This window comes from Eumetopias jubatus, unplaced genomic scaffold (assembly GCF_037043125.1).
Source record: "Eumetopias jubatus isolate StellerSeaLion01/CBP00866 unplaced genomic scaffold, mEumJub1_p1.0 scaffold_12, whole genome shotgun sequence".
In the NCBI taxonomy this organism is placed as follows: Eukaryota; Metazoa; Chordata; class Mammalia; order Carnivora; family Otariidae; genus Eumetopias; species Eumetopias jubatus.
The window spans coordinates 106284042-106308734 of record NW_028274818.1 but is presented as its reverse complement, the minus strand read 5'-3'; the positions used below and the strand labels follow the sequence as shown (position 1 = coordinate 106308734).

The 24693-nt window shown below is 43.5% G+C and overlaps 1 protein-coding gene across 2 annotated transcripts in view; it reads left to right on the top strand.

The window, feature by feature from the left end:
- RSPH10B (radial spoke head 10 homolog B) overlaps window positions 1-24442 on the top strand; it is a 50852-nt gene extending 26410 nt beyond the window's left edge. Inside the window, exons 11-19 of one of the 2 annotated variants that reach the window (XM_088017183.1) lie at window positions 186-300; window positions 1289-1368; window positions 1470-1618; window positions 3762-3869; window positions 6617-6757; window positions 8611-8736; window positions 10135-10222; window positions 23220-23418; window positions 24268-24442. In XM_088017183.1, coding sequence (XP_087873309.1) covers window positions 186-300; window positions 1289-1368; window positions 1470-1618; window positions 3762-3869; window positions 6617-6757; window positions 8611-8736; window positions 10135-10222; window positions 23220-23418; window positions 24268-24442 — 1181 coding nt within the window. Of the gene's footprint in view, window positions 1-185; window positions 301-1288; window positions 1369-1469; window positions 1619-3761; window positions 3870-6616; window positions 6758-8610; window positions 8737-10128; window positions 10223-23219; window positions 23419-24267 lie in introns of both variants that reach the window. The other variant, XM_028088548.2, reaches the window with a different exon arrangement.
- Window positions 24443-24693: the final 251 nt, after the last annotated feature.

The following is a 24693-nucleotide window of genomic DNA, read 5'->3' as shown; positions in this document are numbered from 1 at the left end:
GCGCCCCTACAAGAGAAATTTTTGTAACTGTGTAGGTGACCAATGTCAATGAGACTTATTGTGGTGGGCATTTTGCAACACATAGTGAATCCTGTTGCACACTTGAAACTAATACAACATTATATGTCAATTATACCTCAATTAAAAAAGTTACTAGGCATCCTTTCCAATTTTCTTTACTTTAGCCTATAGTGACACTCCAGTTGAAGAAATTCATTCTCCATTTACAACAATACTTCTGAGAACATTTCTGAATTATCTCCTGCAGTTGGCTTACCACATCCATCATAAAGAATACCAGTAAGTACTACTTCCGGGGCACTGAGAGGGTGAGGCAGAGTTCACCAATGCTGTAGTCACAGTGGTAACTTTTCTGCTTTCCTTCAGCGGGCATTATCACTTTACATACTTCTGAAATGAAGGACCAGAAACAAAAACATTTCCCAAATATTAACCACAAAACCATGAGATATTGGATTAAAATTCGGAAGACCCCTCAGATGTGAGTCATGTTTCCATACTGAATAGTGTTCTCAGAGTTGTGATCGGAAATGGTCAACACCAACCCTTCCTTAGGGCAGAATCTCCCGTCTTTCTCAGAGAAAAATTGATACTACATCTTTTTTTTAAAAAAACTTTTAATTTTGTAATAAATTTAGTTTTACAGAAGTGTTGCCATGTTAGTACAGTGATTCCTATACACCCGTCACTCAGCTTCCCTTAATCTACCCAACCGTGGTGCACTTATCAAAGTGAAGAAATGAACGTTGGTATAATACTCTTACCGAAATCACAGACTTTATTAGGGTTTCCCAAGTTTTCCCACTGATGTCCCTTTTCTGTTCTATGTTCTTTGCGTTTCGTTGTCCCACCTCCTTAGTTCCTACAACCTCTGATAGTTTCTCGGATTTCGTCTTTCATGACCTTGACGCTTTGGAAGACCATTGATCACTTATTTTGTAAAATGTCCCTTGATTGTCATCTGCTGATGTGTTTTCATCATTGCACTGAGGCTTGGGTTTTGGGGAAGAATACGTGGAGGCGAACTGCCCTCGGCATCCCATCCCATCAGGAGTACGTGCCATTAGACTGTCTCATTACCGGTTATGCTAACCCCGATCACTCGTTTAAAGTGGTGGCAGCCAGGATTCTCTACCGTAAACATACTACTTCTCCCTTTCTGTGCTCTCATCGTTCGAAGCAAACTACTAAGTCCACTCCACACTCAGGGAGAGGAGAATGAGGTTCTCCCTCCCGGACAGAGGGGTGACTAGATCTGTCTTTGCAGAAACAGAAGCCCATCGCTCTTTCTGTGTTTTACCAAACTGATGACTGAGAACATTCACCCAAATGCCTGCCGTGTAAAAGGTAAATACAAAACCAACAGCATTATATTTATTATCATTTTTTCTCCAAAATGTAGCTTTGTAATCATTTTTTGATGGTTTATCTTTCCCTAATGTCTTTAGGCAGTTTATTCAGTGGGCAGCCGTGGATGCTCTATTCCATGAATTACATTGACAAATGCTGGGAGATTTATACAGTTTACTGCAGACCACACACAGCTCCTCCCCACGAGCCTTCCATGAAGATGCGACACTTCCTCTGGATGTTGAAAGTAACCACTTGTGACTGAGACTGGTTTTATATTAATAAGAATTTTGACTTTTTTTTTTTTTTTGAGAGAGAGCACGTGCGCATGAGTCGGGAGGGGCGGAGGGAGAGGGAGAGAAGGCATCTCAAACAGGCTCCTCCCTCAGCATGGAGCCCGACTCAGGGCTTAATCTCATGACCCTGAGATCATGACCTGAGCTGAAATCAGGAGACAGACACTTAACTGAGCCACTCAGGTGCACTGGCATTTTGGTTTTCATTAAAGGCAGTATTCTAGCAATGGTACACAAATAATGAGGTGAAGATCTGGGATGGATTTTCATAGCAGTTGAATGTTTGCTGAGCATCTTTGGGCAGAAGCGAGTAATTCCAGGATCTGTGACAGACCTGAGGCAGAGGGAGCACTGGCTCCATGTGTTTCCCAGTGAGGGGAGGGGCATGGGTGGCCACAGGGCCTTTGCTAAGCAGACCTTGTGGTATAAGAGAAGATGGGGTCAGGAGAGGGGGGGAAGTGAATGTCATTTAAAAAAATGTTCATCAAAAAGTAGTTTAAAGAAGTTATTAGTTTATAAAATAGGGCATCTAATTCATACACTATTCTTGTACTAACTATTGGCAGTTTTTGTTTTAATTTATACCTGTGGGAAGATAAAGGAGAAAATGAGAAGAGTCGAATACTAATAGGGAATAGAGTGTTTTAAAAAAGTCTAACACTGTCGTATGTGTACGGAAAACAGTTACCTAGTGTCTATTACAGGAAAATAGCTTGTTAGAAGTGTGTGAGCTTTGGGGGAGGAGTATTGTACCGCCGTTTATTTGTTCACTTTCCCCCTTTCTTCATGGCCTCTTACTGAAGAGACGAGCTCCTCTGTCCCCCCCGGTGGGTCAGACTTCCGGTTCGGGCTGGTGGCATCCTCCCAGGGTTCAATACCATGTTCTTCTTTTCTTTTCATTTTAAGATTTTATTTATTTATTTGAGAGAGACACAGCGAGAGAGGGAACACAAGCAGGGGGAGTGGGAGAGGGAGAAGCAGGCTTCCCGCCGAGCAGGGAGCCCGACGCGGGGCTCGATCCCAGGGCCCCGGGACCATGACCTGAGCCGAAGGCAGACACTTAACGACTGAGCCACCCAGGCGCCCCACCATGTTCTTCTTTTCCCGGTACCTCTACTAACACAGTACAGTTAGAGGCTTGTTTGGATTCCGGGTTTCTTTCCCTGACAAAGCCACGGGTGGTTCTGTGTATTTCTCTTGCACCGCCTCGGGAATGTTCCCGTTTAGGGATGTTGAGATGGACCGGCAGGTTCACGTGGAGTCGGCACGATCCCTCCATTAGAACATATGAGCCTGGTTTGCACGGTGCTTAGGAGAGAGCGGAGGGCGGGCCAGCACGGAGCCCCACCCCCCACCATGAGGTGCACGTTCACCTAATCCTTGTTTTCAGCAGCGCTAACTTAGGGGAGACTGTGTGTCCTGGGCCGAACGCTCTCTGGTTCAGTATCTCTGGGAGCAGACCCTCTGTTTGCAGCTTTGATGCGGACAGGGTCTTCTCAGCGAGTCTTCCTGTGTTCAGCCCTCCCTGGAGGGTTACTTCCAGAGGGGCCTCCTTCCTGAGTGCCTACAGCACCCTGACTCCCTGAGGCCCCCAGTCCAGCATTTCCCCACCTGTGCAGTTGGGTTGGTATCTCACACCTGGGTCATCCACTCTCCCAAGCCCTGTGTCCTGTGTTTATGTCTCTAAAGACACTTTTCTTTTTAGAGGGATGGGGGAAGGTCTAGAGAGGTAAATATCAATGTTAATGTAGAATGCTTTTCAAAAGGATCAGTTTCAAAGACATTCATTTCTAGAGCATCTCCTTAAAGGGTTATATGGTTATAAATTAACATTAAAAATAGGTAGCTATTTAGGAGCACCTGGGTGGCTCAGCCAGTTATGCATCTGCCTTTGGCTCAGGTCATGATCTCAGGGTCCTGGGATCAAGCCCTGAGTGGGGCTCCCTGCTCCGTGGGGAGCCTGCTTCTCCCTCTCCTGCTCTCCCTGCTTGTGCTCGTGCTTTCTCAAATAAATAAAAATAAATAAAATCTTTAAAAAAAGTAGCTATTTGTAATTATAGGCCATTACGGTTTAATTGGTTGTTTCTTTTGCAGGACTTTAAAATGATAAATAAAGAATTAACAGCAACCAAGTTTGTGGAGGTCATTGCAGAGGATAATCCTTTCATACATGACAGCGTTGACATCAACTTCGAACTCGAGGTTTGTAAAGAGGTGTCACAAATAGTGCAGATACAAGTTGGGCTGTTTTGCCTTGGCTACCGAGAACCATGATTTGACCGAAAGGCATTCTAACCCCAGGACGTGACTGTGTATGTCTGTATGCGCGTGTTCCTGTGTGGGCCTGTGTAGCTGTGTCTCCTTGATCGTATTAGAAAACAGTCAGAAATCCAGGTATAACTTTGACCCCCCCCGTACTTCACTACCCAGCCTGCCGTGGACTGAAAGCCTTCCCGATAACATAAATAGGTGACTAACACACCCGCTGTCTTACATAGTGTTCTCTTACAATAAAGTCAGCTAGAGAAAAGAAAACATTAAGAACATTGTAAGGAAAATACATTTACAGCACTGTCCTGTACGTGTGGAGAAAAACCTGCACGTCAGCGGCCCCACGCAGTTCATACCCGCCTTGTTCAAGGGTCAGCTGCCCGACGCTATTTCTTGGCTAACTGAGCGATTTAATACGTGTCTGTTTCTCTGGCTGACTTGTCCTAAGCCTGCCAGACACACTGACATCTCCTCCAGTGAATTAGCCTGCGTGTCTTCACTTTTCAGCGTGCCTTGCCGAGGGGCTCTGGGCAAGTCGGCCAGCCCAGGCTCAGTCTTTTCTTCTGTACACGGAAGCGGGGCAACTACTTGATCCCTCGGTTTTTAGTATCCGCCATACCTCCCGATTTCCCCTCCCCAGGAGTCTGCTCCCTGTCCCCGTGCATTTGCCTCTTCTGGAGAGGTCCTAAAGATGGGATCTGTGTGGCTCCCCCTGCTTGGCTAAAACCGTTTGCGTTCAGGTCACCAGGGACCCCATGATGACCCGCCCAGGGGGCCCTGCCATGGGGCCTGAAATGCTGCCTCTGCCACCTCGAACACGTTCTTCCCTCTGTGTCCCTGGTCTTCCGCTTCCCTCACTGCTGGTGCCTTCCGACTTTTGGCCGATTGCTCCTCTCTGTGTCACCCGCCCTGTCCAAGTGCCGTAGACTCAGGCCGGGGTCCCCTTCTCCAGCTGTGCTCACCCCTGGTCTCATAATCTCAAATGCCACCTTTCTGAGGACAAGGCCAGCGTTTGTATCTCCGACCCCAATCATGCTCTTCAGCTGCAGGCGGCCTAGCCAGAGTGGCCCCTCGGGTTTCGAACAGCCCAGAATGTCCCACACCCCAGACTGCACTTGTGACCTCCATCCCCCGCCTGCGTACCTCAGCCTCCCGTGTGTGGAGTGTGGATGGCACCCCACCCTTCGGTTGTGAGGCCCCCACATTCAGATCTTCAGGACATCCTATTGGCTCCACCTTCAAAGTATTTTCTAGAATGTGGTGCCTCCCACCAGCTGCACTGCTTCCACCCCGGCCGAGCCACCAACTGTCACCTAGAAAGCTGCTCACTCATCCTCCTGATGCGTCCCTTACCCTCCTGCTTCCCAGGGCAACCGCCGGGTCACGTCACTGCCCTGCTCACACCCCCGGCTTCCCATCCCACTCAGAGAAAAGGCCCTCATGACACAGGTGGCACCACCTTTCTGAGTCCTGGTCTGACCACTGAGTTACACCTGCCTCCACGCTGTCCCCGGAACACACCTGTCACGCTCCTATCTCAGAACATTTGAACTTGCTGTGCCCCGCTCTGCTATTTTTGGGGGGACTTAAGTAACAGAAATGTAAGAGGAGTAGGAATGGTGTGAGCAGAGAGCTAATAAGAAAACAAAACTCTTCCTGTTGTAGGTCATGCTTCCAAAGTGGATGTTTGGTGTCACCTCAAGTGACAGTAGGTGCCTAGGTAGGGGAAGGGACCCACTGACCTGTGCTTTTACTTAACAGCTACAAATCCCAGCCACTAATGATTCAACACATGGGATGGCAGGCACTTTACAGCGGGATCTCATCGGATCCTCATGACAAAGTATGTGGTGCTGACCGCATCTTACTGGTGGAGAAACTGATCCTCAGTGTGATTCCCCAAGAAAATGGCAAAATCTCTGGAGGAGGGGGCTGCCATATGGGTAGGACACTTTGGGAGCTTGGCAGGTAGTGAGTGTTAGGTAGGGTCACAGGAAGAGTCAAATTTGGGCACAAGACACTAAGTGTCCTACCTTTGAACTAAGCAAATGTCTCATTTACCAGCTTGACCCATCTTTGGGCAGGTGTCAGCAAACTGTTAGCCTAGGGGACACAGACTGCAGGGATGCTAAGCAGATCCCTGGGCAGCAGGTGGAGGCCGGCCTGGCGCCTCCGCTCAAATCAGCGAGCCTGTTCCAGCTCAGACTCAATGGGCTCTGGGTTCAGGACCAACAGACATGACAGGTGGGTGATCAAAGTCCAAGCAAGCTGTCCTCCCATGCAGGTGCTGCCCAGGTGGAGGCAGGTCTGTGTGTCAGGTGCGCACACAGCAGGGAGGGGCATGGCTGCCAAGTGGGTAACTCTTGAACTTGTCACTTGGGTTCACAGATGCGTTCACTTCTCTTAAGTTGTTCAAGAAAAAAGGAAATCCTTTTGAAAATGTCCTCAGTTAGCTAATATAAAATAAAATGTTTCCATCAAAATAGAAAAATGTTCTAGTAACAGAACACACATAATCTTTTAAATGTAGTTTTTGTTTCAAATTGGTGTGTACCCATGATGCTTGAGCGTTGAATGAGGTGGCATTATCTGGAGACAGAGACCAACACCCGGTTGAATCACTGGTCCACCTGAGGGTATGTCAAAATGAGTAAGACCCTTTATATTTTATGTTTCAGCTGGTTTTCCTGGAATTCTTTGAAGCTCTCTTAAGCTTCGCACTCATTTCTGTCACTGAACAAATGACTAAAACCTATTTAAATCTGCCAAATGATGACCCATCTGGAAACAAACGTGGAAGCTCTTATATGACAAATCAGGTAAAGGTATCTTAGAATTTACAGAGCAAGAAATGGTTTCATTCTGGAACGGTTAAACTGGATCAAAACTATCTTGGGCTTTTATAACCCTTCAGGAAATAATTTAAGACTTAAGAAAAAAACTTAAGACTTCTTTTCACATTTTGGAAGGGTGTATTGTCTTTAAGTTAGGTCCTTGGTCATGACCCAGGGCGTAGACTCCGCCACAGTAGCGGAGATATCCTAATGAAGGTCAGAGTGCCTACCAACATGTTGGGTAGACCGGGAGGCTTAGAATATCTGAGATAATTTTCTTATGAAATGTTTCATTATGCAATATAGTGTTTACAGGAGTGGAGAACCTGTTCCAGAGTGAAGATGCTAAGAAACAGCTCCTGAGTGTACATGAGATGCTAGCTGGTTCTCTTAGGATGGGGCCAGCTCATAGGACAGGCCTGCTGGACACGAGGCTCCATCGCAAGACCTCGGTGGAGCAGGGCCAGTGTCAGCCACCCTACTGAAGGATCCGGCTGCTGGGGCAAACTGACACAAGCTAGTTTTGGGTGGGGGTTTCAGGTTAAGTAGGCCTGGAGGATTTCTGATTTTCAAGCCATTCATCTGGAGCCACAGGGAGAGTCTTGCGGGCCAGTGGAACCTCACAGCTGGGAAACTCTTCAGACCTGCACATACAATGTCACTGTTTGCTGTGTAAAGACTGACTTCCCACAAATCCCCTGATGTGTCTCAGACTCCTTGTGTGCTGAGAGCTTCATGTTCAACTTCACCTCACAGTCCATCCCACCAACTAGATACGCCTTGTCCAGGTTGAGGATATGACCGATGGCCTCTCCAGGTCAGTGTGGGAGCCTTATCATGGGCCACGGTCTGGCGCTTTGCTCTGAGGGAAGTCAATGTCCACCTTGAATTCGTCCGTGATTTCATGGATGGCATCACACGGGCTCTAATAACCAAGGGTGAACACTGGTCTAGGGGTCATCCTCAGAAACCATCTGACCATGTTCACCTCTGGTTTTTAATATATCATTCCACATGTCCAACAAGGTAAATCCTATTTGGTCCATACAATGGAGTATGACTCAGCTGTGAAATAACTCATGATACAGGATACAACATGGATGAATCAAAATAATTCTGCTGGGTGAAAGAAGTCAGACAAAAAAAAAAGTGCAATTATATGAAATTCTAGAAAGCGCAAAGTAATCTGTAGTGACAGAAAGCAGATCAGTGGTTGCCTGAGGATAAGGGTGGATTCCCGAGGGGCACGGGAAGCTTGGGGCTGATATGTTTGCTGTCTTGACTGCGCTGATCATGTCACAGGTGTACACATGTCAAAAATCATCAAATAGTAAGTACACCTTCTGTGTAGCTTAACTGTAAATTATACTTCATTAAAATTGTGTGTGGGGGCGCCTCAGTGGCTTGGTCAGGTAAGTGTCTGACTTTGGTGCAAGTCATGGTCTTGGGGTCCTGGGATCGAGCCCCGGGCATCAGGCTCCCTGATCAGTGGGGAATCTGCTTTTCCCTCGCTCTCTGCCCCTCCCCCCACTCATGCTCTTGCTCTCTCAATTAAATATTTTTAATTTTTATTTTTAAAGGTTTATTGAGAGAGAGAGCATGAGTGGGGGGAGGGAGAGAGAGAGAGGGAGAGAAGCAGACTTCCTGCTGAGCACAGAGCCTGACACGGGGCTCGATCTCACAACCCCGAGATCATGACCTGAACTGACATCAAGAGTTGGATGCTTAACCCACTGAGCCACACAGGTGCCCTAGTAAATAAAATATTAAAAAAAAAAAAATCGTGTGTGTGTTTCCATGGAAACCCCAAATCCTCTTATGTGTTTGTCCTTGCTCAGAACATGCAGGACAGGAGTTCAAGTATAGGAGCAAGCCAGGAATCTGATCTGCAGGACAGCAGCACCAAGTCATCTTCAAGCAAGCTAGGGCTAATGCTTGATCGTAGCAAAATACGGGTATTAGAGGTTCGTATTTACAACTAACTACGTAACAGTAGTTACCTGGTTGCAGTATCAACGGGCTTTGCGTCCCTACTGTGTGATCAGCACGCTTCTATATGCTGGTGATCTGCAGTGAGGCAAAAACCTGTCGTCTTGTGGACTTCATATTCCAGTGAGGAGGGGGAGACAAGCGAACGGCAGCGAGAGCAAACACTCTTGGGGTGTTGACCGGGTGCCACGCGCTTCCCAGTATGAGCTCATTTAACACCCCAAACCACCTTCGGGTACTGTTACTGTCTTAGGGTGGAGCTGAGGCACAAAAGGGTTAGGTAACCTGCCCACGGTCACGCATCTAGTAAGCAGTGGAGCGGGGGGTCTGTATGCAGCAGTCTGACTCCAGAATTTGCACCCGATCCCGCACTGCTACACTTCCTCACGCTTACAAGGTGTAAGTGATGTGGTGAAGAGCGAGGCAGGCTGTGGAGGGACAGGTCTTCTGATGAAGCGACATTCGAGCACACATGAAGTGGGGAAGCAACCATGGGATTATCTGGAGGAAGACTGTTCTGTGCGGAGACCCTGAGGTGGGGGCGTGTTTGGGTTGTTGAAAGACAAGTGGCTCAGCAGGTGCAGCCACATTGGAGTGGCCTGGGTACAGGAACTCAGCGGGGCAGTGGGGCCAGACCAAGAGGGCACCCAGCCATGGTGAGGACCTGGCTTGCTTTCTGAGTGAGACGGGAAGGCCCCAGAGCAGAGAGGGTCAGTAGGCTCTCTATGGCTTCCCCGTTGACAAACCGGTAAGGAAGCTCTCGGAATGACGTGCAGGTTTGTTGAAGGCTGTGGAGTTTGAGACACGGCCAAGATGATTCTAAGCCTTTTGGCCTGAATGGGAGATATGGTTGTCATTTACTGTGAAGGGAAGGCTGGGGTGGGGGACAGGAGTTTGGGGGCAAAATTAGGGAGCTGCTTTTGGACACGTTAGGCTTAAGGTGCCTGATCAGACATCCAGGTGGTATAGATGGAGACACAAGCCTGGGGTTCAAGGGCAAGATCTAGTTGGAGGCAGAAATGTGGCTGTGAACAGCATATGTCCGGTTAAAAATGCCGTTAATATCAGAACGTAGGTACAGTTAACTCTGTGTAGTTAAACACTTTCCCCACAGACCCAGGGAAGACTTTCAAATCTTTAGTTTCTTGGGAGGAGTGTTTTAGTGGATATAATAACTGTTATTCATTTCCTTAATTGTACAAATAGCAATATTTTATGCAGGTTAAAATAGTCAAAGGTAGTCTCTTTTGCTTAAAGAGAATGGCCTCATTAATAATTTTCTAATTATTTATAATGTAGCAAATTGGTTTTAGTCCACAATGATGCAGAAGTCATATTTTGCTTTATGATTTTCTTTTATGTAAAAGCCCAAGATCAAGAAGTCTCTAAGTGATGAAAGAATTTCCAAAATGAACTTTAAATCTCCAGGAAAAGGGCTAACCTTTTTTTTATCCCAAAATGGTGAGTAGTTTAATGACTGAACTCTAATGTTTGTACACTGTTGCTTATAAATGATAGAAGGTTTATAAAAATGTACAACTGTCTTTTAAAAATGTAATTAGGCTGGTAGTGCTATTTCCAATCCTGCCACCCGCTTGATGGAGTTCACTGTCAAGGCTTGATCCTGCTGAGGTTTTTTTGTCTTTGTATTTTTTCCCCAGTTTTATTGAGCTGTAAGTGACTTACAGCCCGAGTCTCAGGTATACAGCATAATGATTTGACATGCATATATTGTGAAATGATCACCGCAGTATGTTTTGCTAACATCCATCATCTCATATAGATAACCAAAAAAATTTTTTTTTCCTTGTGATGAGAGAACTCTTAGGATCTACTCTTAACAATTTTCGTCTATGTCATACAGCATCATCTCTATTTGTCACGGTGTAGATTACATCCCTACTACTTATTTATCTTACAACTGGAAATTCATACTTTTTGACCACCTTCATCCAAACCCCCCTACCCCAACCCCAGCCTCCAGTAGCCACAAATCTGGTCTCTTTTTCTACGAGTTCTTTGGTGAATTTTTAAAATTCTACATATAAGTAAGATCATACGGTGTTTGTCTTTCTCCGGCTGGCTTATTTCACTCAGCGTAATGCCCTCAAGGCCCAAACATGTTGTCAGAAATGGCAGGGTTTCCTCCTTTCTAACAGGGTTCCATTGTATGTATTCCACAACTTCTTGATCCATCTATCCATTGGACACGTAGGTTGTTCTGTGCCTTTCTTGTTGTGGATGACGCCGCGGTGAACACGGGGCTGCAGATCTCTCTTCCACAGTGTTTTTGTTTCCTTTGGATATGTTCCCAGGTGTAGAATTGCTGGCTTATATGACTCTTCTATTCTGAATTTCCTGAGGGACCTCCACACTGTGTTCAAGAGTGGGTGCACCAGTTTACCTTCCCTCCAACAGTGCACGAGGGCCCTCTTCCTCCACATCCTCGCCTGCATTCATTATCCTGGTCTTTTCAATGCTCACCATTCTGACAGGTGTGAGGTGACCTCTCATTGCAGTTTGATTTGCATTTCCCTGACGATGAGTGATGCTGAGCATTTCTTTTTCATAGATCCATTGGCCACTTGTATATCTTCTTTGAAAAAATGTCTATTCAGATGCTTTGCCTATTTTAATTTTTTTTCTATTGAGTTGTAGTGCTTTATACATTTTGGATTTAAAGCCTTTATCAGATATATGGTTTGCAAATACGTTTTCCTATTCTACAGGTTGTCTTTTCATTTTGTTCATTTCTTTTGCTTAGTTTGACGTCATCCTGCTAGTCTATTTTTGATTATGTTGCTGTGCTTTAGCCAAAAAATCCTTGCTAAGACCCATGTCAAGGAGCTTTTTCTCCTGTTTTCTTCTAGCAGTTTTATGGTTTCTCATCTTACATTTAAATTTTTAAACAATTTCGAGATAATGCGAATGGTGTTAGATAGGGGCTTAGTTTCATCGTTTTATGTGTGAATTCCAATTCTCCCAACACCACTTATTGAGGGGACTGTCTTCTCTCCATTGAACATTCCTGGCTTCCTTGTCAAGTACTGACTATACACATGGGTTTATTTCTGGGCTCTCGATTCTGTTCCATTGATCTTTGTGTCTGTTTTTATGCCAGTACCATACTGTCAACACTTTTTATACCGTGTAGCCCAGATTCAAGTCAGAAAAGTAAAATGCCTCCTGCTTAGTTCTTTCTCAGGATTGCTTTGGCTATTTGGGGTCTTTTGTAGTTCCATATAATTTTTTTTTTTTTTTTTTTGGCCCGGAGAATTTTATTGTGAAAATGTGGGTCTATGTGTGTGTGTTCCATATAAATTTTAGAGCTGTTTTTTCTACCTGTTAAAAATGCCATTGGAATCTTATAGGGATTGCATCAAACCTATAAATGGCTCTTGGTAGTATTGACAACAATATTAAATTTTCCAATCCATGAATGTAGGTTACCTTTCCATTTATATTTGTCTTCTTCAATTTCTTTCCATCATGTCTTGAAGTACTGTGAGTGGAGATCTTTTACTTCTTGGCTAAATTTATTCCTAAGCATTTTATTGTTTTGATGGTATTGTAAATGGGATCGTTTTCTTTAATTCTTTTCCTGATAATTCATTGTTAGTGTATAGCAACCCTATTGATTTTTGTATGCTAATTTTATATCTTGCAACTTTCCTGGATTCGTTGCTTAGACCTATCAGTTTTTTGGTGGAGTATTGAGGAATTCCTACATATAAAATCATGTCATCTGCAAATAGAGACAATTTTTACCTCTTCCTTTCCAATTATATTTTAAATTTCTTTTTCTTGCCTAATTGCTCTGGCTGGGACCTTCCAATACTATATTGAATAAAAGTGGTGAGAGTGGATCCTTCTCTTGTTCCTAATCTGAGAGGAAGATTTTTCAGTCTTTCACTCTTGAGTGTGATGTTAGCTGAGGGCTTGTAATATATAGCTTTTATTTTATTTTTTTTATTTATTTGAGAGACAGAGCACAAGCAGGGGGAGGGGCAGAGTGAGAGTGAGAGGGACAAGCAGACTCCCTGCCAAGTGGGGAGCCTGATGTGGGGCTCGATCCCAGGACCCTGAGATCATGACCTGAGCTAAAGTCAGACACCAACCAACTGAGCAACCCGGGCGCCCCATATAGGCTTTATTATGTGGAGGTACATTCCTTCTGTACCTAATTTTTTCAGGTTTTTTTTTTTTTTAATCACGAATGGATATTGAATTTTGTCAAAGGCTTTTTCTGTGTTTACAGAGATGATCATATAGTTTTTTCTTTCATTCTATTGTGATGTATTACATTGATTGATTTGCATATGTTGAACCGTCCTCGTATCCCAGGATAAATCCCAGTTGAACTTGGTGAATGATCCCTTTAATGTTGATTTTGGTGTATTAGTACTTTATTGAATATTTTTGCTCCTATATTCAAAAGGGATACTGGCCTGTAGTTTTCTTTTCTGGTAGTGTCCCTTTCTGGCTTTGGCATCAGCGTAATGCTGACCTCGTGAAATGAATTTGGGAGTTTCCCTCCTCTTCAGTTTTGGGAAGAGTTAAAGAAGGATTTGCATTAATTTTTCAAATATTTGATAAAGTTCAACAGTGAAACTATCTGGTCTTGGGCTTTTCTCTGCTGGGAGATTTTGGTTACTAATTCAACCTTACTAGCAATTGGTCGGTTCAGATTTTCTGTTTCTTCTTGATTCAGTCTTGGTAGGTTGTACGTTCCTAAGAATTTCTCCATTTTTTCTAGGTTATCCAGTTTATTGGTGTTTTATTGTTCCTAGTAGCCTCTTATGACCTTTATATTTCTGTGGTATTAACCATAATGTTTGTTTTTGTTTATAAGGTTGTTGATTTGGGTTTTTTCCTTGATTAGTCTAGCTAAAGGTATCAATATTTTTTTCAAAGAACCTTAGTTTTGTTAATATTTTCTATTTTCCTGTTCTCTATTTTGTGTATTTCTGCTCTAATCTTTATTTCCATCCTTCTGCAACTTTTGGATCTAGTTTCTTTTTCCAGTTCCCTAAGGCAGAGTTAAGTTAGTTTATTTGAATTCTTTCTTGTTTCTTAATGTAGATGTTTATTGCTATGAACTTCTTAGAACCACTTTTGCTACATCCTGTAAGCTTTGGTATATTGTGTTTCTATTTTCATTTGTATCAAGATACTTTTATTTTTTTATTATGTTCAGTTAGCCAACATATAGTACGTCATTAGTTTTTGATGTACTGTTCAATTCATTAGTTGCATATAACAGCCAGTGCTCATCACAACACGTGCCCTCCTTAATGCCCATCACCCAGTTACCCTGTCCCCTCACCACCCCCTTCTGTAACCCTCAGTTTGTTTCTTGATACTTTTAAACTTCCCCCTTTAATCTTCGATCCATTGGTTGTTCAGGAGAGTGTAAATTTCCACGTGTTTGTGAATTTTCCAGTTTTCCTCCTGTTACTGATTTCTAGTTTTATACCATTGTGGTCAGAGAAGATACTTGATAGGATTTCAATCTTGAATTTGCTAAGACTTGCTTTGTAGTCTAACATATGGTCTATGCTAGAAAATGTTCCGTGTGTGCTTGAGAAGAATGTGTATTCTGTTTTCAGAATGTACTGTATATGTCTGTTACGTCCATTTGTTCTATAGCATTGATCAAATCTGCTGTTTCCTTAATGATTATCTGTCTGGATGACCTATCCGTTGTTGAGAGTGGAGTATTAAAGTCTCCAACTATTATTATATTGCTTATTTCTCCTTTTTGCTCTGTTTTTGCTTTATTTATTTAGGTACCCTGAAGTTGGCTGCATAAATATAAATGTATCTTCTTGATGGACTGACTTCTTTATCAGTATATAATGATCTTGTCTCTTTTTACCATTTTTAGTTTAAAGTCTGTGCTGTCTGGGGATGCCTGGGTGGCTCAGTTAAGCGTCTGCCTTCGGCTCAGGTCATGATCTCAGGGTCCTGGGATCGAGTCCCAGATCAGGCTCCTTGCTCAGTGGGGAGTCAGCTTCTCCCTCTCACTCTGCCCTTCCCCCGCCCACTCACTCTCTCAAATAAAATCTTAAAAAAAAAAAAAGTATGTGTTGTCTGATATAAGTATAGTTACCCCTGCCTTTTTTAAAATTACCATTTGCTTGAAATATCTTTTCCACCCATTCACTCTCAGTCTGTGTCTTTAAGGATAAGTTGAGTTCTCATAGGCAGCTTATTGTTGGATCTTGTCTTTTTATCCATTCAGCTATTTTATGCCTTTGATTGGAGAATTCAATCTTAATTTACACTTAAATTATTGATAGGTAAGGACTTAACCACTGCTCTTTTTTTAATCGTTTTCTGATTGTTTTGTAGAGCTACTTTTCCTTGTTTTTTATCCTGCTGTGTTTTTTCATGTTTTGATGCCTTTGGTATCAGTACGCTCTGACTTTTAAAAATCATATTCTTTCGTGTTATTACTATAGATTTTTTCCTCTTGTGGTTACCATAAGGCTTATATAAAATGTCTTAGAATTGTTACACCCTATTTTAAGCTGATAAGTTCATTAGAATTCTTAAATTTTACACTTCTCCCCCTCAAGTTTTAGGTTCCTGATTTTACCATTTACACTTTTATATTCTGTAACTAATAACAGATTATTATAGTTTTTATTATGTTTTTAAACTTTTGAACGAGAGTTATAAGTGAATTATGCACCACCATTATATTACAGAATTTATGTATTTACTATTACCAGTGAGTTTTACACTACCTTCTTATGTTTTTATGATGTTAATTAGTATCCTTTAACTTCTACTTAAAGCACTCTTAAGTATTTCCTGTAAGGCCAACGTTTAGTGGTGATGAACTCCTTCTTTTGTTTGTTCAGAAAAGTACCTCTTCTCCTTGGTTTCTGAAGGACAACTTTGCTGGATAGAATTCTTGGTTGACAGTTTTTTCTTTCAATATTTGAATAGTTCATTTCATTCTCTCTTGGCCTAAAAAGTTTCTGTTGAAAAACCAGTCAGTAGTCATATGGGGGGTTCCCTTATATGTAACTTCTCTCTTCTCCCTTACTTTCAAAATTCTGTGGCTTTTGAGGATTATAATGTGCTTCAGTGTAGCCCCCTTTGGGTTCTTTATCTGGGGTCTTTATGGCTTCATGGATCTGGATGTCCTTTTCTCTCCTTAGGTTTGGGACGTTTTCAGCCATTACTTATTGCTTTAAATATACTTTCTATCTCTTTTTCTCCTCCTTCTGGAATTTCTATAATGGGAATATCATTTCTTTTGATTGTGTTCCATAAGTCCCGTAGGCTTTCCTCACCTTTTTTTGATTTTTGCTCCTCTGACTGGGTAATGTCAAATGCCCCGTCTTCTGGGTCTCTGATTCTTTCTTCTGCATAATCCAGTCTGCTTTTAAAGCTTACTCTTGAATTCTTCAGTTTGTTCATTGTATTTTTCAGCTCTAGGATTTCTGTTTTTGGGTTTTTTGATGGCTTCTTTGTTGAACTTCTTGTTTTGTTCTTGCATGGTTTTCCTAATTTTGTGTAGTTGTGTATTCTTGTAGTTCACTAAAGTTCTTCAAGAGGATTGTTCTGAATTCAACAGTTCATAGATCTCCATTTCTTTAGGGTCACCTATTACAGCTTTATTAGTTTCCTTTGGTGGTGTCATGTTTACTTGGTTTTTATGATCCTTGATTCCTTGCTTTGGTATCTATGCATTTGAGCAAGTTGGTATCCTCTTTCAGATTTTACAGGTTTGCATTAGCAGAGACAGTTGCTCACTCATCAGCTCAGTTTGGATTTCTGGATGTGTCTGGTGGTACTTTCTTGGGCAGGTAGGGCTTGTTATTAGATCTATTTTGTGGCAAGGCTACTGCCTGAGCTCTGAGGTTGGAGGGGGAAGGGTGCTGCTGGCTGAGAACAGTTTTAGGTAGGATTGATGGCTTGGTTCCCTGCCCGTGTGTGGCTACAGGATAGGTTTCATGGTTGCCTGGGTATTCTTGTCAGGTTGAGTAGTATACTCAGCTGTAGATGAGGCTATGAATTAGCTTCCCTACTCTGGCGGGGCAGCAGGGCAGGGCCCATGGCTGGCATGGCTTGTTGTTTGGGTACCTGAATCAGGCAAGTGTGTGTAATGAACTCCCTGGCCACAGACAGGTTACTGGTTTTGCTCTGCAGACAGGGAAAGTCCTAAGCTGTGCTCCCTGTTCAAGTGCAGGGCTGTTGGGTGGGCTAAAGACTGTATTCAGCAATGAGGTGGGGTGGAGGTGGTGGGGGGAAGTAGTGTTATGAATTAGTTTCCTTGGCTGAGTGGAGAGGGAAAACTGCTCCAAGGCTGATAATGCTCTTTGTTTGGGGTCTTGACTCAAGCCAACCGATGCTCCCACAGTCCCTGGCTAAACAGGGCCACTGGCTTTGCTCTGTAGGCTATCAGCTCTGCCTACCAGACTCTGCTGAAAGGTCGCAGGGCTATACAGCTTTGCAGATGTTCTGGCCAGGCTTTCTGGTTGAGCAGTGGAACCCTCCATCTGTGGAACTGGCTGCCATACTTTCTGCTTAAGTGTTGATGGATTATGCAGCTTGCAGGTGTTCTTGCTTTTCTGCTCAGATGCCGTAAGCCAGGCTATGACTCAGCTCTCCTGTCTGGGCAGTGGGCACCGACCAGGCTCCAGGGCTGGCACAGCTCTTCATTTGAAGCCATTAATCAGGCTGACCTGTACCCTGTGGAGTTTCCTGGTCAGATTTCACCACCAACTTGGTTCTATAAGTGAGCAAAGATGCTGTTTGGGGGATGCCACTTGGGTGCTGCAGGTAGGAACTCAGTCTGCCAAGATCTCAGTGCTGTTGCGAGCCCTTCCCCCTTCTGTCACAATCAAATTCCCAGTGGTTGAGCCCCCACATTCCCTAGCAATTCCCATGCGGTAAGACTGGAGTGGGGGCCCCCAAGAAGTGACCCACAATGCTGGGGAGCTGGATGTCCACCCTGGACTCTCCTTTCCCACTGGAGGAACCACAGGCTCAGGGGAAGCCTGTTTGGTGCTGTGCCAGCCTGGGAGTGGAGAGGGGAGTGGGGTCAGCAGGTAGCCATTCCTCTCACCCTTCCAGTGCTGTTTTGTTCTCTGTGGTGAAGGGGGTGCTTCAGCTTCACCCCTGTGTTCTAGGATTCTCTCAGCGATGTCTTGTCCATGAATAGTTGTTGGTTCTTTTTTTGGAGGAGGAGTGAAGTCAGGCAATGGCCTATGTCCCCATCGTGGTGATGTCACTTCTGGAGTTGACTCTCCAGAGCATGATCTTACCAAGCTGTCACAGTCTGTTAGGACAGCTGTTCCTCCAGTGTGGGCCCTGCATGTCCATCTCTCAAGCCTGATACTGGTGACTATACCCTTATACAGTTGATTTGTCTCTCAGGATTCTCATTCACTTTTTTAAAAATTGAAGTGTTAGTTTCAGATGTACAATATAATTTAACAATCTTACACATTGCTCTGTTCATCAAGATAAGTGTATGCTTTTTTTTAAGATTTTATTTATTTGAGAGAGACAGAGCACAAGTGGGGTGAGGGGCAGAGGTAGAAGCAGACTCCCTGCTGAGCAGGGAGCCTGTCGTGGGCCTCGGTCCCAGGACTCTGGGACCATGACCCGAGCTGAAGGCAGACGCTTAACTGGCTGAGCCACCCAGGTGCCCCAAGATAAATGTACTCTTGAACCCGTTTTTAATTTCACCCCCCCATTCACCTCTCTGGCAATCGCCAGTTTACTGTATTTAAAAGTTTGTCTTTTTTTTCTTAGTTTATTCATTCGTTTCTTAAATTCCACGTATGAGTGAAATCATACGGTATTTGTCTCTGACAGACTTCATTTAACATTATACACTTTAGGCCCATCCATGTTGTTGCAAATGGCAAGATCTCATTCTTTTTTATGGCCGAGTAATATTCCACTGTATGCATACATATGTATAAATACGTACATACATATATATACATAAACACACAGACCTTCATCTATGGATAGACACTTGGGTTGCCTCCATGTTTGGCTATTGTAAATAATGCTGCAATGAACATAGGGGTGCATATATCTTTCCAAATTAGTGTTTTCATTTTCTTTGGATAAATACCCAGTAGTGGAACTAATGGATCATACGGTAATTTTAACTTTTTGAGGAGCCTCCATACCATTTTCCACGGTGACTGTACCAATTTGCATTCAGTGCAGCAACAGTACACACAGGTTCTTTTTCCTCCACGTCCTCGCCAACACTTATTTCTTGCGTTTTTGACTTGAGCCATTCTGACAGATGTGATACCTCATTGTGGTTTTTATTTGCATTTCTCATAAGTCATGTTCATCTTTTTATGTGTCTGTTGGCCATCTGTATGTCTTCTTTGGACAAATGTGTATTCAGGTCCTCTGCCCATTTATTAATAGGATTATTTGGGTTTGGTGATAGGTTTTTTATATATTTTGGATATTAATCCCTATCAGATATATCATATCCAAACATCTTTTCCCATTCGGTAGGTTGTATTTTTGTCTTGTTGATGGTTTCCTTCACTGTGCAAGGGCTTTTTATTTTGACGTATTCCCAATAGCTTAATTTTGCTTTTGTTTGCCTCAGGAGACACATCTAGAAAAATGCCACTAGGACCGACGTCAGAAACTACAGCCTATGTTCTAGGAGTTTGTAGTTAGGTCTTCAATCCATTTTATTTTTGTGTATGAGGTAAGATGGTCTTTAAAGATGCTCAAGTTAAAAACAAAACCCTTATTTGGTGCCTCATATTCCTTCTAATATGATCCCTTTTCCTGCTAAAATTCTATCTGCTGCCTCCACTTCCCCAACTCCCAGGTCATTACTCAGCCCCATCCACACTGGCTTCCAGCTTCATCCCTCTCCTTTGGCTGGGGTCGTCCAATGCCACTGGGCTCTTCCTATTAAAAAAGGGCCAGGTGTGTTGAGTTAAAAAGTAAAATATCACACAACCACTTGGACATTAAAGGCAAAACCAATACAACAAAAGCCCCACCAAATAGGAGTTCCTCTCTTCTAAATAATCCTTACAGAAAAATAAAATTACATTTCTGAGAAGACTTAGAAAAGTGAAATAATGGAAACATTCCCTATGAGACATGGTCAAAACTATAGCCTGAGAAAATGTATAGTGTTAAATGTTTTCACTATTAAACAAGAAAACATGGTAACTTCAACATTTGGCCCAAAAGGGTAGAAGGGAGGAGTAATGAAATAGAAGGAGAGCAGGAGGAAGGCATTGACAAACATATGAACTCATAAATTATACATAAAACAAAAATAGTAAAGTTACTAAAATTGATCATTCTGAAAGCTGGAGACGATAGACACCCCCGACCTGGTGTAGTCAGGATGAGAGTTATAGAACACATACCATCTCACGTGGAAGGAAAAAATCCCCACAGACAAGATTTTTTTTTTTTTAAGTGTAGTGAAAGGATGCTATGTACATCTCTAAGCTAATACATATGAAAAATTTGAAATTATTTTCTAGGAAGATAACAAAAATAGACTCAGAAAAATACAGAAAACCTGAATAATCATGGGGGAAAAACCATCAAAAAGTTACTCTCTTAACTTTTTTTTTCTCCTAAATTTAATTTTATGAGCAAAAAACTTGAAGCAGTACCAATAAGAATTGTTCTTACATGCTTATTTTTAAAACTCCAAGCATAAAAAAAACCGCTCAATTCATTTAACAAAATCAGTATAACCAAGACCTGAAAACGTGACGAAGATTAAAACAAAATAAAACCCTGTTTCTCCTCTGGGAAAGGGGTGGGGGGTGCCTAAAAACCACCTGAGCAGGGAGATCACTGCTGAATTCCCAGAGCCTAAACCATGCTAAGTTAATGAAATCTAAACAATACTAATTCAAAAGTTCCTTTTAGTCCACAGACTCTTTCTTCTGCTTGATACATTCTGTGGCTGATGCTCTACTGCATTTTCATCTCATGCACTATATTCCTCGGCTCCACAATTTGATTTTTTGATTTCCATCTCATTATAAACTTTCGTTCATAGGTTGTTTTCCTGATTTCACGGAATTGTCTTGTGTGTGTGCTTGTAGCTCCCTGAGTGTCCTTCAAATGGCTATTTTGAATGCTCTGTCAGGTCAGTCGCAGACCTCCATACCTTTGGGGCTGGTTACTGGAAGATTATTGTGCTCTTACAGTGGTGTCACATTTCTTAGATGGTTTGTGTTCCTTGAAGTCTTGTGTTGCTATCTTTGCCCCTGAAGTCTCTACTAACAAAACCTTACTTAGGCGTTGCTAGGGATTCTGAAGCTTTCTCAGACCACCTGAAGATACACCTGTCTAACATTTCTTGGTCCCTTTTGTGGCAGAATTCTTAAGCCCGTGCGCCTTCTCTCGATCCTGTGATATACCAGGCTGAGTGCTGGCAGCCTCCCTTTTGCTTTCCCAAGGTGGGTACTAAAACTCAAGTTTGTGGTCTCTCCCTGGCCCACATGCTGTGAGGGCTCACTCCCACTACTGTTACGTGGGTGAAGGGCGTCAGGTGTTGTGGGGCAGCTGGTACCAGTGACCTACTTTCTGCTTGTGCATTTGCTTTTCTTGGACATTTCATATAAGTGGAATCATGTCCATTTTATCTGTCTTTCACTTGTAATTACTTTGGGATTCATTCATGCTAAAACAGGTCTTAGTATTTTGTTCCTTTGCATAGCTGAGTAGTGTTCCATTGTATAAATAAACCACATTTTCTCTCTTCATCGGTTGGGATGGACAGCCAGGCTGTTTCCAATTTGGGCTATCACGAATAGTGAAAACTGGCATCAAGGCATGGTGGACATATTTTCACTTTTCTTGGATAGGTATCTAGCAGTGGAATTGTGTAACATAAATAGCCAGGCTGTTTCCCTAATTGGCCATTCCATTCTATCTGCCAACAGTAATGTCTGAGATCTGGTCTTTCCATGTCCTCTCCAACACTTAGTGGTGTGTTTAAATTTTTTTTTAATGGGTTGTCTCATTGAGTTATTTATGTAACCTGGATACAAGTCACTGGCAGATATTTTTTCCCCGGTGCATCATCTTTTAGAATAATTTGCTTTGGCAGACATGGCTTGTGGGAAAACCACTATTAAATCATCTAGCCTTCATACCACCTCTGTGAGGTGGGCCCTCCATGGTTCCCTTTTTGCAGAAGAGGAAACCAAGCCACAGATATTCCCTTGTAGGTCGCAGAGCCTAGTAAGTGGCAGAGCTGAGCCTTGACTCTAACTTGTTTGGCTCATGTCTGTGCTCTTTAACTACTGCACTCTGCTACTTCTGAAGCAGAGGCTGGGCCTGCCCGGTGACATGGTGCCCAGAGCCTGGAAGAGGGTCAACAATCCTGGTGAATTGTTCATCAGTTACCTCCATGCACAACATCCTCCCCAGCCTAGGCCCGCCACGGGTTATATGGATGTTCTAGAACCTAGGAACTCATATGGGAAGTGCCGATGAAGATTTCCCTCAGTCTTTGTAAAATCGGGCCTTGGCATCAAGGTTCTAACTATCAGTGTTCCACTCTGTGCTCACCACAGTGGCTCGTGGGCTGGGAAGGTGGACTGTTCACAGCACCTTGCCTTTCCATTCTCCCCCTCCCCACACTCCTCACGCATCCCTGCCCTCACACAGCAGAGCAGCCCACGCTAGAGACATAGTCTAAAAACACTTGTTGTCCTGAGAGATCCCAGAGCTTATTGATATTACAGAACAGTCCAAAGCATATCTTCCCAGAATCAGCTATTTAAACATATTCCAAAGTGGCTACCTGTTTGCCCTAGTAGATGTGAAACAACTCTCACCAAGTCAGTAGTTTTACCTACCTTCTTACTCAATTAAGAGTTAAAAATCCTCTTTCATGGGGCGCCTGGGTGGCTCAGACGGTTAAATGTCTGACTCCTGGTTTCGGCTCAGGTCATGATCTCAGGGTCGGGAGATCGAGTCCCACGTGGAGCTCTGTGCTCAGTGCAGAGTCGGCTTGAGATTCTCTCCCTCTCCCCTTCCCCCCACTTGCACTCTCTACAACTTTTTAAAAAATCTTCTTACATTGTTTTCTTAATGAAAACTGCCTTTAAAGACAATGCATGCAAAAACCAAGGTTTGTTTTTTTTTTCTCCTGTGAAACATGGAAGATGCAAATTTTCCATAGTTTTAATTTTAGAAAACCAAAATACTTATCCATTTAGAAAAAAATACCAGGAGACTCATCGTGTTGACAATCGTAGCTCTGGTCTACTGACACTTGCCTTGTTCCAGGTAGTCAGTGAAGCACTTTGTGGTTACCTTACCCTTCCCAAGCCTGGGGGGAAGAACAGCATCCCCCTCCCCGCACCCCCCCCCCCGCACAGGGGATGAGGATGCTCAGGCATCGTGGGAAGTGGCAGAACTGGAATTGTATTCATGCTCATTTTAAACTGTCTTCCAGAGAGAAAAGAAAAATCCAAGGATGAACAAAAGGAGAAACTTGCTGTGTGGATCACGAGTATGTATATCTTTTTCATGAATATACTGTTCCCTGCACATAAACGTGAAGAAATCCTCAAGGAGAAAATAAGGGAGGACAGGCTGCATCACGTGGCCACGGCCCACCAGAGGAAGCTCGAGAACGATGAGCTGGAAGCAAGGTAACCTTACAGAACCTCTCAGCTCCTCTCCTCCACCTTTCCTTCCCATCTCTGGGGCTGGGGACCAAATGCTCTCATTCAAAGTGTGCAACTTCCTAAGGGAGGCAGCTCCTCCGAGAACCTGGAATTGCCAGAAGGATCCTGCCTGTGACCACCGGTTCTCTCAGGTGATGAGAACATCTGGGCCCCAAGGCGCACATAGAGAGGCGAGGCCCCGCAGCAGCTGAGCGGCCCCAGTGCTAGGTGACAGGGTTCAGATCCCAACCCCGCCCCTTGGCAGGTGGGTGGTCCTAGGCAAGGTCCACTCACTGTGCCTTGGTGTCTCCATCTTTAAGTGCAGATAATCCCCCATCAGGCTGTTGTGAGGATTTAGTGAGCTGATGCTGTAAAGTGTCTGGAACAGTGCCTGGCACATGGTGAGCACCCACTACCTGCCGCTCGCCTAAAACCATGGTCGAGAACTGTGCAGTCACATCTGGCCAGAGTGCTAAAGCCTGCTCTTTGCAAAGCACACGTCAAGCCTGTTGGTCTGTTGAAGAAAGCATTAAACTATACTTACGGGCAAAGACCACAAGAATACTTTAAAAGGCCACTTACTAGCTGCTAAGTTGCTACAGAGGAAAATGGTTCAAAAATCACTTTAGATACATGAAAATTTTCTTCTGGACTGTCTACACATGGCATCACTTTGTATTTCAGGCAAAGTGAGGACAATTTACAGTTCTGCTTACAAAAACTATTGAAATCTAGGTATGGCCTACTGGGCATAAACATAGTACAGCATAAAACTGGTTTTGAAATTGCAAAGAAAAATCAAAGGTACCTTCCTGTGTTTGCTTCTTGTGTTAGGCTGAACACCTTGAGAGAGGAAGCGGCCAGAAGACCAGACTATGATGTCGACATCACTGTGCTCAAGGAACCGGTGGATGCCCCATCTTCAAGTTTCACACCGAGCCCCCCTAAAGAGGACACGGCAGTGTCCCAATCCAGCAAGCCCGTCACAAGTAAGAAAAAGAAAAAGTAGAGGTTACGGGTTTGGAAATGAGCCCCAAGAACAATCAGATGTAAAAGGAGCTTACAATGGAAGCATGGTAACACATTTCCTGACCAATAAAATTGTGTCTTTCTTCTTGTCATAGTGTCTTTGAAATACCACTGCCTGGGCCACTGCATTTCATGTTTCTTACGTGGCTGAATCACAGAAATGTCTGCATTTTAAAAACGGAGCTGAATAATTTTTTTTAAGAAATATATTGAAGGCACATGCATTTAATA